This window comes from Capsicum annuum, chromosome 9 (genome assembly GCF_002878395.1).
Source record: "Capsicum annuum cultivar UCD-10X-F1 chromosome 9, UCD10Xv1.1, whole genome shotgun sequence".
Classification (NCBI taxonomy): Eukaryota; Viridiplantae; Streptophyta; class Magnoliopsida; order Solanales; family Solanaceae; genus Capsicum; species Capsicum annuum.
In genome coordinates, this window is record NC_061119.1 from 673,800 (window position 1) to 689,893 (window position 16,094).

The 16,094-nt window shown below is 35.3% G+C and overlaps 2 protein-coding genes across 3 annotated transcripts; both read right to left on the bottom strand.

The window, feature by feature from the left end:
* Nucleotides 1-257: 257 nt before the first annotated feature.
* On the bottom strand, nt 258-9,788 carry LOC107843270 (dehydrogenase/reductase SDR family member on chromosome X). Of its 2 annotated transcripts, none has more exons than XM_016687540.2 (9): nt 9,370-9,788; nt 8,064-8,130; nt 6,198-6,226; nt 5,910-6,118; nt 4,795-4,913; nt 4,188-4,283; nt 4,028-4,103; nt 2,871-3,024; nt 258-627 (listed from the first exon to the last, which is right to left on the bottom strand). In XM_016687540.2, the coding sequence occupies exons 1-9, from the start codon at nt 9,583-9,585 to the stop codon at nt 478-480; spliced, it is 1,116 nt and encodes a 371-aa protein (XP_016543026.1). In that variant the 5' UTR covers nt 9,586-9,788; the 3' UTR covers nt 258-477. The 2 variants fall into 2 exon arrangements, with proteins under 2 accessions (XP_016543026.1, XP_047251860.1); XM_047395904.1 differs by having other exon boundaries at nt 4,028-4,118; nt 9,370-9,767.
* Nucleotides 9,789-12,288: 2,500 nt separating this feature from the next.
* Nucleotides 12,289-13,032, bottom strand: LOC107843269. Its single transcript, XM_016687539.2, has one exon. The coding sequence runs from the start codon at nt 13,030-13,032 to the stop codon at nt 12,289-12,291; it is 744 nt and encodes a 247-aa protein (XP_016543025.2).
* Nucleotides 13,033-16,094: the final 3,062 nt, after the last annotated feature.

Consider the following 16,094-nt stretch of genomic DNA (forward strand, 5'->3'; position numbering starts at 1 on the left):
GCAAGGGGTGGCAAAAGCTGCGAGCACATCTTAACCCAACCCACTTCAGAGCAAATTACCTTTGGGTAGCTCGTACCAGCGTATTCTTAACTCAACATATTTTAACTCGTCCAAGTTCAGCCCAGCTCGCTTATTTGACACACTCATTATTCTTACCCATGATTGATTACATTACAAGCAAGTTTAGGTAGCTAAGAGTTTGCTAGTATACTTGGTTTAAGTAGTATAGACTATAGAGAGTAAAAGAATGACTAATATTGGGAAAGGATGCTAAATATTTTATAATGGCTGATTTCTTGTCTTTAATTACTTGTAACATAAACAAGACTTACAAAGATTACTCAATTAAAACATCAAGATACTAACTTTGAACCTCTTTCAAAATTATAGAAAAGAAATTTATAATTTCTTATATCAAAACTCAAGTTTATGCTTCATACCTAATTGGAGGAAAGTTATCAGGTTTAATGTCTCTGGTCAAGTTGTATCCTGGGAAGCAAGCTGACGTTCAAGGAAAATTTGAGACGAAGCATCCCAGAGATCCTTTGTGAGTTTGGAGTTATAAGAAAGCCGAGAAGATCTTAGAGTTCTACCATTTCCTCCGAAGAAGTATACTCCCGAGGTTTCCTGGTACATCCATCAAAGCATGAGGAACCCCAGATAAGAGACAAGAACATATAATCACAATTCAAGATGAAATCGACGAAGTATGTTCCAATAACTAGATGCATAAAGCAGCTAATGAGTATAGCAATTATAAGATGTTCCAATAAGCACCCATTCTGTGATGTACGGTGAAATCAAGATCCTAAAATCTGAGGATAGATTCAGTGAAAAGATGAAGAGAAAGAGGTAGTTTAGTATGAATATTGGCTGAAGAGAGATGAAACAAATATGTCACTACACAATGGTTAATAAAGTTTCATAGGGTTAACATGTAAAAAGGAAGATATCGATGTGTTTTAGTTGTATTTATCTCATAAATGACATGCAACTCATAAGAGTAAACTGCACATTTGTAGAATACTTGTAATACTTTGTCTTGTGAATGTACTTGCATCCGTGGATTATGTATTACATGGCATGAACATACGTATATTCATTTCAAGTTTGATAGGACTTAGGAGCGTGTTGGACATTGATTATAAGGGGAAGCTATCGGCTATGCACTTGGGGAAGATTATATTGGTTTCAATTGGTCGGTACATAAGTAGGCAAAATAATAGAAGCACCCTATAGCATGCAACAATAGTTATAGCATGCGTGTCGTAGCAGCCCGACCGGGGTAAAAAGCCAAATCGACAGTAGCAGAGGCAGATCTAGAATTTTTGTAATATGGTGCACCACTAAAAAGGGAGAAAAAAGGAAGTAGTAAGGGGGAATTGATCCCTGTTCCCCTAGGTAAATATGATTCAGCATTCCACCAAGTCCACCATATAGCTTTTTTGGAGCATGGGTGGAGAAATTCTAGAAAATATGTACATACAATACTAGTTAGAAGGAGAAAACATGGGTTCACCTGCACCATAAATCCGCCCTTGGACAGTAGCTGAGGGCTACACGATTGCTAGAGTGATCAAGGAATTATACTGGATTGTTAGAGCATGAGTCGGTCGCTACAGCATGCACAGAGGGTAAGGCCTCAGATGAGGCAGTAGTGTACAGTGTAACGTGCTGACAAAATTCAACGAGATTGCTATAGTGCTGGAGTGATCGCTATAGCGATCGCCTTATAGTGTAGAGAATATAACATGATCTATATAGTATCGCTTATGCGACCAGTTATCAAGAAAGCACCAAAACGGGTATTTCCCTATTTTTACCACAAAAAACATTCCAAATAGCTACGCCACATATTATAAAGGGAGAACTGAGCTCCATTCAATCCAAACCACTAAGGTGAGTTAAGAATGGGCTATTTTAACTTATTATATCAAAATTTGACTCTTACCATGGATTCATGAGCCCAGATATATTCATCATTGGGAGAAATCCACAATTCAAAAAAAAAATTCTTGAGTCATTGACCACAATAGATAATTGTTTTTTGCTTGATTATCAAAGATGACAGACAATGGAGAACCTGAGGAAGATAAAGGTTATTATATCAGTACTTTATGTGGATTGGTTCAGGGTACATTGTAAGGAGGTGTTGGGTCTGCGGAGGATGGTCCTGAACTGTTTCAAAATACAGTCAGTGATGCATGGTACAGTAACAGAGACGTAGTACAGTTGGACATCTAAAAGCAGGACGAGAAGATCAAGGGCGTGGGATGTTGCCCCTTTAGTCCGAATGTGGATAATATGGAAGGAAAGAGAGGGACTGAATATGACTCTGTATTTGAGGAAAATTCTCTACTCTCTTATATCTAATTTCTATTTGGTGCACACAGTGTAATCCCGTGTATTACAAGTACCGAGGAGAGTGACTAGGATCCCATCCACATCAGCTTTCAATCAACAAGTACCGAGTGAATCTCATTATACCTAATGGATTAGCGTATCACTGCCATGCCACTCTCCTAAACTCTTTATTTTATTCTACTTTTTTATAAGTCTACATTCAGTCTTTATTATAAGATGTTTCACAATCCACATGATTTGTCAATCCCATTCTGTATTGAAATAGCAGAATTTCTTCTGCGAAGGACCATTACTCTTCATTAAAAATATTAAATGAGAGGAATTCATCAACTATATGAATACATTAGCCTAATTTCATAGAGAAACAAGTTCCAAAGAATATTGTGCTTCCGCTTCTTTGAGAAAATTGTAGACATTAACCAAACAGGCAATTAAATCAAATAAATGAACCAATAATTGAGAGCCAATTGATACATAGCACAAAACAGAAAATAGGACAGACTCACCGGTGGCGCATGTACTGCATCTAGAATAGAGTCAATTCCTACTTCAGGAGACTGCAAAAGCCCCAAAAGTTTCAAAACGTAGTATGCTAAACATGAGAGGCATGACGGAATTTCTCGCATAATGTTGGTTTTCACTACTCCAGGATCGGCAGCACTTCATCATTCCAGAAACCAAAATAGAAGTGTTCAGGAAAATAAAATTACCACTCAAGATGCATATAGAGAGTTCTTCAATTAGTTAGGACTACATGATCTAACTTACTAAAAATTAGATAAGAAGCTTAAAAGTTAGAAAGAAATATTAGAAGCTAAAAAGATTAAAGTAACAAACATTTCACTGGTCTCCACAATCGCAGTTTCATTGCAAATCCAATGGTTGTTCCTGACTGAGAGGCAGGCAATAGCGAAGCTGAAAGTAGATTAAAGTGGAGCAATTTTCTTTTACACACTCTTTGCTCCAAAACCACTTTACTTTAGCTGACAAATTCAGGTATCACAGACTCGATTACTTTCCAAATATGTCATAGATAGCAAAGGAAAGATCTAAATTAGCTGCCCACCCATCAACTGCAATTTAGACAAAATTCTGCCTGAACACCTCAGTTATGTTCTCAATGGCCACGAAAATGCATATTTCATAAACGAAGACTAAGTGAACACAACATGACATCTATTATTCTATTGCAGAAAATCATAGAGACTACTAGTACTAGATGCTTCACAACCCTACAACTGAAGCAGTCCACAGTCCCCATGGTTTATACCACATATGATCCTTTGAAGTATTATAAGCACGCATAGTGTACGAACACTACTCTTGAAATCAATATCCTCTTCAGAAGGTATCATAGTTCCGCTCTCTTTGTCATGCATCTAGTATGTTACACCCAGAAAAGCTTAGTTTAAATTTAAACAGATGCATAAACGTGAAAAAAGAATTAGCCTACAATTTGGTTTCTAGGTAACTAGATATGGACAAACAAATGACGCCGTAGGACAATATAAATTAACCTGTACAAACCAAAAGAAAAGATAAGCTTTACTTTAATATACAAACTCACTCTTGAAAGGTATAGAATTAAATCGATAAGCATAACAACTTATGAGATGAAATAGAGAACCTAACATATGTTTGATAAAGGAGAATACAAACATACATGACAGAGACACTGTGCGATTTCTCCACCAGACCAACTTGCCGATGAAGCTCATATGTGAAGAGCAGAAGGCATACTGCAAGGGAAATGGCTAGAGTTTTTAGATGCCAATGAGCTCAAAGATAGCAATGGTTACTTTAATCTGGAAAATTCAACTTACATTTGGAATACTCATATACATGAGCAAATGGATAGGAACTTAATTTTGAAAAACACTGCCCAGATATTGTTTCCCCCGTGACCTCCATGCTAGACACTATCAATCAAGAGTAGGAAATGCAAAATTACAATTGCAGTTCTAGTTCAATAATCAACAAAACTACCCTCATCAATTTACACTACACTGCAGGAAAAAAAAAATAAACGAACAGGATACAAGCAGCACTCTTAGCAGTGACTTTACTAACACAAACTGTGTTCCAATTGCATCTCTCCATTTAAAGATGAAGAATTATAATAATCTAGCTCATTATCTCAGGAAACCTTTTTCCACGGATCGCGAAGGCTGAGTTGTAATCAGCTAAAAAACTTTAAAATGACAGGATAGTGGTCCTAACACTGAAGAATATAGTATAGAGGAATAAAATGAAGACTGTCAAAGAAATTAACACATATGAACATATGAAGCAACATAAAATGCACTAGAGTAATTTACATAGGCTTTTGAATTTTGACACAAGCCAACATTTTTTCTATTTACACATCGAGTGTCCATGATGATAAACATTAAGTCTACAGATTACTTATAGCATAGGAATTATACCTACCACTCCGATGCGTGAATGATGTAACATTAACAACACGAGAAGGGATATGACTCTGTTCTAGAAGCGGCAAAAGCAGTTTTGTAAGACAAAATGGACCAATATAATTAGTTGACATCATCCTGCAGAAAAAAATAGGAATGTTCAATTAGCACATAATTTATGTTTCTTAGGATCATTGCAATCCTCATAGTAATCAGAGAAAAACAGGAGAGAGAGACAGAGGTTAGCTCCTATCAGTGCTACAGGTGCCAAGTTTGTCATGCAACTCACTAATGCAGGATCGTAACAAATTAAGGCACAATGTGAAGTTTGTTGTGCATTAAAGGCAAGTGAAGGGTGTTAATTTTGATGAAGCATTATCTAAATCACAAGAACATTCTTCTAAGCCTATCTGATAAGTGTAGTTGGGATAAATAGTGTCGATTAAAGTGCTATTCTATATTGTGTTTCATAGCTCTGTAAAATTTTGTCTGTTCCATCAGTGCAAGGATTAGTAGAAAGAGTTTTTCCATAAGAATAAAGGATGAAATGCATATATTTTCAGTTTTTCTTGAGAAGAATGCACAATCCAACCTATTGCAAGCTAAGTTACTCGGACTCTTCACTTTCGGCGCCGCACCCGTGTCGACACGACATGGGTGTGGGTGTGGGATCAGTACCCGAAATGGTCAACCGATTTTGGGTACTTTGACCAAAATTGACTAGAAAAGTCCAGCCAATTTAAGAAATTCTATAATCAAAATAAAAGCTAAGGTGAAATTGAAGAAAATAGAATACCTTGTATATAGAAAATTTCTATGTTATTGCTTTTCTTTTTATCTCCTTTTAGGATTTTCTTCTTGAAAAATATTTTCTCCTTAAGTTTTCCACATAATATCTTAAAATTTATGTTTTATAACTCTATTTTTAGATATTTACATTATTTTTCGCCGAATCCCCGCACCCGTATCCATCCCTAGATCCATATCCCCGAATCTTTAAATTGAGACAGTGAAGGATCCGACCTCTAGATCCGTACCCGTATCGGACACCCGCACCCGAGTCCGAGCAACTTAGATTGCAAGGATAAAAAACCACAATGAAGAAAAGGAAAATATAAAGATTTGGGAGTTTACTTATCACATTGTTCTGCAGTGATTCTGTATGATGTGGCAAGGATTCCAGCATTATTTATTAGGAGCTGGATAGAGCAATGCAGATCTGAGTCCAACAGCCACTGTTGAAGAGATAGTTTGAAGCTCAAGATTGACTTGTATGATGACAAATCAACCTGAAAAGCTTTTACAAAAGCATCATCTATCTGTTCTTGGATTTCAGACACAATCTGTGAAATATAACAATGAGAATATCTTAAAGCAGAATAAGAATGAGGTTGATGAAAGCCAATGACTCAATTACAATACCTTTGACAATGAGTCCAATGACCTTCCAGCTGCAAGTATTAGTGGGTCAGTCAAACCATACTAGCATCGACTTAGAGGTGTGAAGGTTTCACTAAAAACTGCCGACAGTTAAAAGAAAAAAAAACGTTGCAAATGTAATTGGAACAAAAGTAGCCTTCTGCTGAATTGATTTCTAATACTACAGAAAACAATTTACTAAAATCACCAGAAAAGCAATTTGCTACATGGAACAGTTTAAGATACTAAATATAAAAAACAAGAATATTCCTGGTCTAAGACAACAAGAAAGCAAGAAGATGTAGGAAATGGGAACTAATTAGTGCACCTCACCACTGTAAAGTGATATCATCAATATCCCACACGGAAAACAGAATTTTCTTCCCAAATTTCTTTGCCAGACAGTTTATCAACAAAAAGCCATACTTCACAGTCTTAAGAGGGTTCCTTTTCTTACATCAAACTCTCCTCCCACCCCCACCCAACACCCCCCAAAAAAATGCTCTAATTGCACAGCTACTATACTTCACAGGATTTGTTTTCCAGACCATGTGATAAGCCAAGGCAATTCCTGAAGATTGAAGCAACCTCTGAATATAACCAAAGATATAAAATGACTAGAGGCCCTATGATAAATATGTGAAAGAAAAAGGAGAGGGTAGCACTTCACCTTACCTTACAGTAATCAAGACCAACTACCACGGTATCAGAATTCTTCTATGCAATTTCTTAGCAAGGAAAAGCTACTCCAAGATGTAAACGGTAAGGAAAGAAACTGTTCCTAATGAATTCAAACACTATGAAATTCTCCAACAAAATACAATCTGAAAATAAGAAAAGATGGGGAATGAAAAGGTAGCGTTTTACTTAAGAATGAAGACCCATGATTAGCCCCTTAAAAGAGAAATTAAAACTGCAGCTCTATGTGTCTTTCCTCCTCCTATGCAATGCTCAGCTCTAATGAAAATCCTGTATAATGACAAGACCCTTATTTCTTGAAAGAAAAGGCAACAATCAGATAATTTTTGGCGAAGTGTGATGACGTGTCATAGATATTTGGGCTTCCCTATCTTGCTCCTCTTTCTCAGATTTCATGAAGTGAGACTGTAAAAATGTGAATAGGTTCTTATCTTAAAGACTTGCTTCCATGAAAATTAGCAAATCACGAGCATTGCTCCTAAGGGCACATTAAAAAGAGCCTCTGGACCACATCAGCATCTAAATGACATAATGAAACCTTTAAGACTAAAGATATTCTCATCATTCATGTATTGCAAAGAAAATGGTTGCACGGAAGAGAGACATCAAAGCATCTTTCAAAAATATACTCGCAATAGAAATATCATGCCATGACTAAATAAGATTTGTTTTCTCAGTCAGCATGTAAATCATGTCATTAAGTCATCCAAGAATCATGATTCTTGTCAATGAGCTACAAACCTTAGAGGACTCAAATGTAAAAATGAAGTTCATCAGCTAGTAGGAAAGCAGTTAAAATATGAACGCAATTACATCCGTAAGTTACTCCTTATAGGTAAGAGAATTAGATAGAAAGCACACCAATGACACAAAATTGTCAACCTAGGTAATAATGTTTGACAATCTCCATTTGTGTGGAGCAGATGCCACATCAGCTACTGGGGATAACAAAGGGTTGAATTTAACAAATATCATATTGCACTCTTGACATATACCTTAACCAAAACATCTCCTTGAATTCATAAATCAATAGAATTGTAAGTTTGCAGCGTAGTTCTCTTGGAGAGCGCTTCTCCATGCACACATTTGATCTTTTAACAAGTATAAATAAAATTAGAATGGCATTACATTTTTTAATTGTATCAGGGAAGCACGGATTGAGAAGCCTACCAAGAACAATGTAATAGCCTTCTTTAGCAAGGGCATAGGAAACAGCAGCACCCAAACCAGATGTGGCCTGCAAATAATTGCAAATTAACGCCAATAAGAACAAGACACAGATGGTAATGTGAAGCATAAATAGCTTGTAGCAATTTGCACATATAGCACATAGCACTAGGGTATGAAACCAATACTGGAAGAAAAAATTGATTAAGCCGAAATGACTTTCTTGGTAACAAAAGTTCAGATATCTATGGCTCAGACATAGCGATAGCCAACAAGAATACACAAAGTTCTTTCATAAAATAGCTAATGCCCTTAGCACCCAAGGGTGTGACCTCGTGGTCAATCAAGTGATTGAGAACCATGAGGTCTGAGGTTCAAATCTCAATAGAAACAAAACCACTAGGTCACATCTTCCCCCATTTGTCCTACCCTGGGTGGATAGAGTTACCTGGTACTCATTGTTGGTACGCATTGCTGGTGGGAGGTGTTAAGTAGCCTGAACACCACGGTTGTTCAAGAAAAAAAAAATGGCTAGCTAATCCCCATAAAGATTTAATTGCATACACAAAATTGAGGCTGATGGCAAGCTGATTAAAAATAACTCTGTGTACCAGTGTACCAAAATCATTTACCATTAAATGTGTATACAGTAGGCAAAAATGAACAGTTAGTATGACATAGGTTGGAACATAATCACATAGAACTACCAACATAAGCAAAACAAAAAGAAGTCCCGCACACTAAAGCTCCCGCTATGCGCAAGTTCTATTGTACACAGTCTTACCCAGCATTTCTGCAAGAGGTTGTGTCCATGGCTTGAACAAGTAATCTCCTGATCACATGGCAACAATTTTACCAATTTTTTCAAGACTTCCTTCAACAACCAGCATAAACTACAGAAAAAGACAGTCTGATGCACTAAAACTCTCCGTATGCACGGAATCCAGCAAGGAGCCGGACCACAAGGGTCTATTGTACATGCATCATTACTTGCATTTTTGCAAGAGGCCGTTTTCACGGCTTGAACGATGTCAGGTGGCAACAACTTACTTGCATTTTTGCAAGAGGCCGTTTTCACGGCTTGAACGATGTCAGGTGGCAACAACTTTACAGCTACTTTGAGCTTCTCCTTCAAATACTAACACAAACTACAAAAAAGACATCCTGGTGCACTAAAACTCCTGCTATGCCCCAGGAATCCTTAACGTGTATTTTTGCAAGATGCTATTTCCATTGCTTGAAGTCGTAACTTTACCAATTACTCTAAGGCCCCAAACGAGAGAGAAAAAAAAGCGTAGAATAAACTTACACCAGTAATTATACAGAGGGGCTTTCTGATAGAAGCACTAGCTGATGATACTGACGGTGGAGAACGATCATACAATTTGGATTTCCGGGCGAAATGCGTTTGTAAAAACAGGTTAAAGTATGATCGAATGAGAGAAATAGTCCAAATAACGCCCATTCTCCAGAATTCTCCATTGCACACAAACATTAACGCACCCTTCAACTCTTTTATCCCCATTTTTGAATAATTTGTGTATTTCAACTCACACCGATAACGCAAAAATTCAAATAATTTACTAATTGAGCTACTAAGATTTTCGAATAATTATATAGACATAGCCATCAAGCTTGCGAGTTTGTGCTCGTGCCCCGTTTTTACGAGGGAGCTGAAAAGCTACGAGTAATGTGAAGGGAGTGGGTAGCTAACTATTTATATGACATTTTTTTCCTATTTTTCTTTTTATATATTCGATCACAAAATAATATAGTACTAACACATTTTTTATAATTATTATATTTTATTTTAATTTATGTGACATATTTTTTTTTTCGTTCATGTCAAAAGAAATGTAATATTTTTTTATTTGATAATTAATTTTCATTTTATCATTACTAGATCTCAAAAAATAATATTAAAGTGATTTTAAAAGAAGTAATTTTGTAACCTATATAAAGTCATTATTTATTTTTTAAACTTCTCGTCCGTGATACATAAAATGAGATCGGATAAACGCCCTCTCAATTACGACTTGTTTGACAAATAGAGATCGGGTAAGGAGGTTCGTTGAGACACCCAATTTGTTGATGGGCTTCTAGTGGTATTGACCCATTTCAGCTTATTTCATTTTGATCAAAGATCCATTCACATGAAACACTATACTTTGTTTTGAATGATTATTATGTATGAGAAAATTATCCCATATAGTATTATTTGAACAAATTTGTTTTGGCCCGTGTGCAATTTCAGTTACAATATCAGCGAGAGCCCACCTGTAGTCCATTTTTAAGCATATGCGACATTATACATAATTATATTACACCATTTTTACGCACAAACCGCGCCAGCAACTTCTCTGGTGAGTTCACACCCTCTCTTTCCCCTTTTTATTGTGATTTGCAGGAAAGGAAAATGATACGTTTTTGACAAAAAGAGAAGGTGTTTTTTTTTCTTTGATTTTAAGATGGTTTCTCTTTTTCATTGTCTGATTAATTTTGATAATTGGATTGCACTTACTATTTCTTTTCAAGTGAAACTTTGAGCTGCAGAAATGAGGTCGCGTTCTTCATCATTGTCAAAGCAAGCTGCATGTAATGGTCAAACATTCACATGAGTTTGAAAATAGAGAAGGTTAACTAGCTAACATTGAGAGATAAGCTCATGGCATCCCGCACACCTACACATTTCTTTCCAATGCTGGAATGAAAATAGAGAAGTTTAGCTAGCTAACATCGAGAGATAAGCACTTGATCCAATCATTGAAGATTAACTCCTTTAAGAATTGAAAACTAGGAGTCGAAGATGACTTGCAAGTTGGTGTAACTTAAGACAGCAGGCACAGAAGTCATCTAGTAGTAAAAAGTCTCAATCAACTAGTGTAGCAGTTGAAATGCACCAAATGTTGACGAACGGCATGATTGATAGACAATTCAACTAGACAGGGAAACTGCAAGATAATAAAATGGTGATTAAAACGATTCCCCTATTATAGTCGTTTCGAGGGAGGAGCCACAGAGTCTTTCACTATAGTAATCACTCGACCAGTTTGAAAAGTCTATATGTGTACCATGAAATTGTAAATATATGATCAAATCAAATAATTTGCAAGGCCCCAGTGAAATGCATAAGATGTAAACTATACATGGCACCATGTGACGGATGGAGATGAACACACTTCAACTAGGAAGGCAACTACCTGAAGAGGACGCGCTTAACTAAAGTGTATCTTACGATGAACAACCAAAACTTACTGCAGTTAAAGGAACATGACAACGGCGTCAGTCTTTGATGTAAATCTCTACATGAATGGCTGGAGGTTATCTGTCTATGACCATACAAACTCCATGCTCTGGACATGTCAAACTGGTTGACAAAGAACACCAAGGGAAATTATCCCATTGCAAAGCTCGCAAGCCAACTGTTTGTATTCTTCAATTCTATACATTTTCAAAGAAGGAATCACAAATTGAAGTGAGCCCAAGGTATTATGACTGAATTATATATCACTTGGACGGATTAACGTTTTATCACCCGCCAAAATCCTGAAACATGAACAAAAAAAGCAGCCCGGATGCACTAAATGTCCCTCTATGCGCAGGGTCGGGGCAAGGGCCAGACCACAAGGATCTATTGTATACGACCATGCCCTGCATTTCTGCAAGAGGCTGTTTCCACGACGTGAACACGTGACTTCCCGCAGGTCACATGGCAACAACTTTACCAGTTACTCCGAGGCTCTGCTTCAAAATCATAAATCATCTATCTAATGGTAGTTACATCTTCAAACCAAGCTGCATATTGAAATTCCAATAAAGTTAACAAGTACAGGAGAATTTACATAGCATATAGCAATTCATATACCGAATTACAGCAAAACATAAGAACAGCAAACAGAATCCTACTTTAAACCCATAAAAAAAGATAAATTTGATCACAATTCACAGATAATGAAGTTCTTCCAATCACAATCGTATAAAAATCCAACAAAAAACTATATTCCATTAAAATTCTCTTGTCCTCCATTGCCAAATGTACACCAAAATTTCCTAGAATAATATTTTTCAACTCCCATAAATCCCCATAAACTGATGAATAAACATATGGAACTAATGATGAACTCCATGACTGAAAATTAGCTAGAAAATTTCACTTCAGCTCAGTCCAGATTCATCAACAATATGTATAAATTCACTTCAAAATCAATTGAACTGTTGGTTAATCAATTCAATCTAGAAAACCTGTTTGGCGAAAAACAGCATTCCGAACTCGACGAAGATCTCTTCCTTTGAGTGTTCTTCCCACTCCTTCAAGCACAGAGAACGTTGTTTTAGGTGATCTAGATGATCCTCTAGCTACAATCTCATGCGGCGGAAGCATCTCATCATCATCATCATCAACTTCCACGTCAGCAAGGTCACCGTTACTCGTTGCCTTCTTCGGCATCATCATCATCGGCACGTTCACTGGAACCGAATGCTGGAACTTCTTCATTATCGGCTTACTATAACTGGTTTCTCTATCCAATTTAGGTTTCGGAATAGTAGGAAACGCTCGCGAAATAGGCGAAGATGAAATCGTAGATGAAGTTATCGAAGGTTTCCGATAAACAACGGGACGGTTAGCAACTTTCCGGTGATTATGATGATCCTCATCCTCAGGCAATGCAGCGAGTATACCAAATTTCTCTGGCTGCCGGAAAGTCTGCCGGCGTGAAGGGGAAGTAGAGCTTTCAGTGAAGTCTCCGGTCCAGAAAACTTCATCTTCGTTCAGCTCATCGCCGGCTCCAGCGGCGGAGATTGTACTGTCAAGCGGCGGAGGAGAGAAGACGCCGAGCAAGCGATCGGAGGACGGCGACGATCGACGGTGGCGAAAGGTGACGACGCCACTTTGGTCCATTGAGCTGTCACCCAACCACCGTTTTGTTGATGAATGCAGGCTCAGGATTATATAGAGGTAGTCCAGCTTCATTTTGAACGGTTGAGATTACTTTACTAGTTAATCAATGGATGAGGATTACTAAAGATGGGTCCCACTTTTTAATAGTAAATGCATTATGTGCATATACTTTTTATATAGAATAAAATTTTAATTTGTAGATGAGAATTTAATTATTTAGTGATTTATGAATTAAGTTGAGGATTATGATAGGTGGGTTTTAACTTTTAACGAAAGCAAAATATTAAGTTTTTTTTTTTTTTTGTTCATGTCTTGATTGAGAGAGGTTAATTTGCAGGTAGAACGACTTTGTTATTCATGTTAGTAGTTATAATATTAGTATTATTTCATAATGAAGTATCATTTGCTATATCATTTAGTAAATCTTATTTATGATATTATTGGGTGTAATAATTTTTATTATATCTTGCTCTTCTACTATTTTTTATCTAAATTATTTTATCTTGAGTCTGGGATCTATTGGAATCTCTCTCTCTCTCACCTATGAGATAGTGGTATGGCCTGCGTACGCTTACCTCCCAACATCCGCTTGATGAGAATATAATGAGTATATTATTATTGTTGTTGTTGATTAAGAGGTGTTAATTGATTCCTGGTTAAAAGTATAAGCGTTCACCAGATTAATTGAGTTGCTTTCACAATTGATTTATAACACAACTCATAATCTGAAAAGCGCTCGTGGATGCGTCTTGGGTAATAGATGAATACAAATAAAGTGACATATATTTTCAAATATATACTATAAAATAGAGTTTATATTTTTTCAGTCTCAAAAAATTTGTTACGTTTTATTTTTTGAAAGTCAAATTACTTAATTTTTTATCAATATTTTAAAATATGTTTACTCGACATACAATTTAGAGTCTTAAGCCGAAAGTCTATCAAAAACAATCTTTGTACCTCATCTCTGAGGTGAGGTAAGAACTACATATATTAGACTCACTTTTTGTGAATACACAACTAGGTATGATGTTGTTTGTTAAATTTTTGAATTATTTTAATTCAGTTTAACTATGAAGATTAGTCAAATTATTTCTCGACAACAACGATAGCAACAATATACTCAGAGTGATCCTACAAAGTATGATTTGGAGAGGGTGAGATATACACAAACTGCACTACTATGTTGGAGGCAGAGTGTCACGATATAAAACACGAAAACGAATACAAAGCAAGGAAATCAAAAGGAAAGACGATAAATAGACAGACACAAAAGAAGGAACATAGGCAAACTAATGATATATTAAACCAAGGTCCTCAAACGCAACCTTAATATCAGCACATAAATCCTATGAAGACCGTGAGAGGAATTGAACCCACTCACAATCAATGTTTCTAGACAATCAACGAAACTTTCAATAAGCTCAATAAATATTCTCAAGAGTAAACTCATCAAAAATCCTTTATTTTTAAAATAAGAGAAATACTAGCTATTTATAGTCATGATCTATTTATTATAAAATGAGCCCAATCGCGATTCCAAATGATTAAAAGCCCATGGATATTTTGGTTGATCTCCTCCCCTGCATCAATTTGTCATCTCCATCGCCAAATTGGCACTTGACATCGCCAATTGGTCCTCCTCTCTGTCAATCTCCTCTGGGTGAATCGCAAAACTCCTTTTCATCTCTAAAATAACATCAATTTTATATATATATATATATATATCTTTGAAGTAATTTGACCAGTGAGAATAATAACTAAAATGTAGTATAACTATTTAAAAATGTAAAGAATAATATTCAAATAATTTTCTTCTACCACAACTTTTAAAATTTCCATTTAATTTATTGAGAAAATAATTTCAACAATGGACCCCATTAAGGGGTCATAATCTAATTTCATTTTCATTTCATTTATTTCATATGGAGGGGTCCATTGGATTTAAAGAAATTTTAGCAGTAGGGATGAGAACATCATTATCCATAACAATAATAATGTTTACTCCTTAATCATCTTACTAAAAGAAAATTTGAGCTCATAGTCCTCATGGGGTACGTTAACAGAGGTGGAGTGAGAATTTTAATTACGATTTCAATTAAATTTAATATTATTTATTTATTTAAGATATTTATTGAGTATTTGTAAAATAGTAATATAAAATTACTCAACTAGAACAATTAGAATCTCTAATTTATAAACTATATATACTGATTCTGAATCTATCCGTTTACACATGAATCAAATAGTTTTTTGTTTTTATCAAGAATTGATTAAATGGAAGAAAAAATACTTCGTATTTTCCCTTTTATTAAAGTTATATAGTGCCTTTTATTAAAGTTATATAGTGAATGAAGAATTCAACATCATAAAAAGATAGATCGATAATGAATATATTAAAATATGAAAAGATTATAATTTGATTGAGTATATATTATTCTCTACCAATACAAATATATGACTAATATTATACTTTGAAATTTAGGTGCATAATTCTACGATTTCATTTGGTCATAAAAATAATAATTTTTTGAAGTTAGAATTGGAATTGGTATTGTATTTGGCAATGAATATAAATTAGAATTATTTTTAAAATTTTGCGAGAGAAATAGAATTGAGAAAAAATAAAAACAAATTTGACTTGCTTCACTTTTTCAAGGTCAACTTTAATGAAAATGAAATAATTATTATAGTCAAATACTACTATTTTTACTAAAATATAATATTTTTTTGAAAAAATAAAAAATTTATCATGACTAAACACGTACTGCATTTTATTATGAATTGTTATGCCTTATAACTCACGCCACCTACTATTCGTATGAGATGATTTGGTTGGTAAATTAGTTATCTTGAGATTAATTATTTTAAGATTAGTTATCTTACACTCAAGAAGAGATAAAAACAACGCTGCAGTCCCAAAATAACTAATTCTGAACTGAGTTATTCCAACCAAACATGAAATAAACTCATGGTCAAATTAACATCGAAATTAATTATTCCTTAGGAATCATTTCATGTGAGGTATAAGGATAAATAATCTCGAAATTAAATAAAAAATTATTTTATCTCACATTTAATGTGACATATTAGTTAGCACCATAGTAATAATAACTAATCTCAAAATTAATTAT

Excerpts from the sequence above, each read along its gene's own strand:
- LOC107843270 (XM_047395904.1), bottom strand. The coding sequence starts at position 9,585 with ATGGGGATAAAAGAGTTGAAGGGTGCGTTAATGTTTGTGTGCAATGGA. Across the intron at positions 6,119-6,197 it reads CATTGGACTCATTGTCAAAG|ATTGTGTCTGAAATCCAAGA; the intron begins GTATTGTAATTG and ends TATATTTCACAG. Across the intron at positions 628-2,870 it reads ATGCAGTACATGCGCCACCG|GAAACCTCGGGAGTATACTT; the intron begins GTGAGTCTGTCC and ends TGGATGTACCAG.
- LOC107843269 (XM_016687539.2), bottom strand. The coding sequence starts at position 13,032 with ATGAAGCTGGACTACCTCTATATAATCCTGAGCCTGCATTCATCAACA.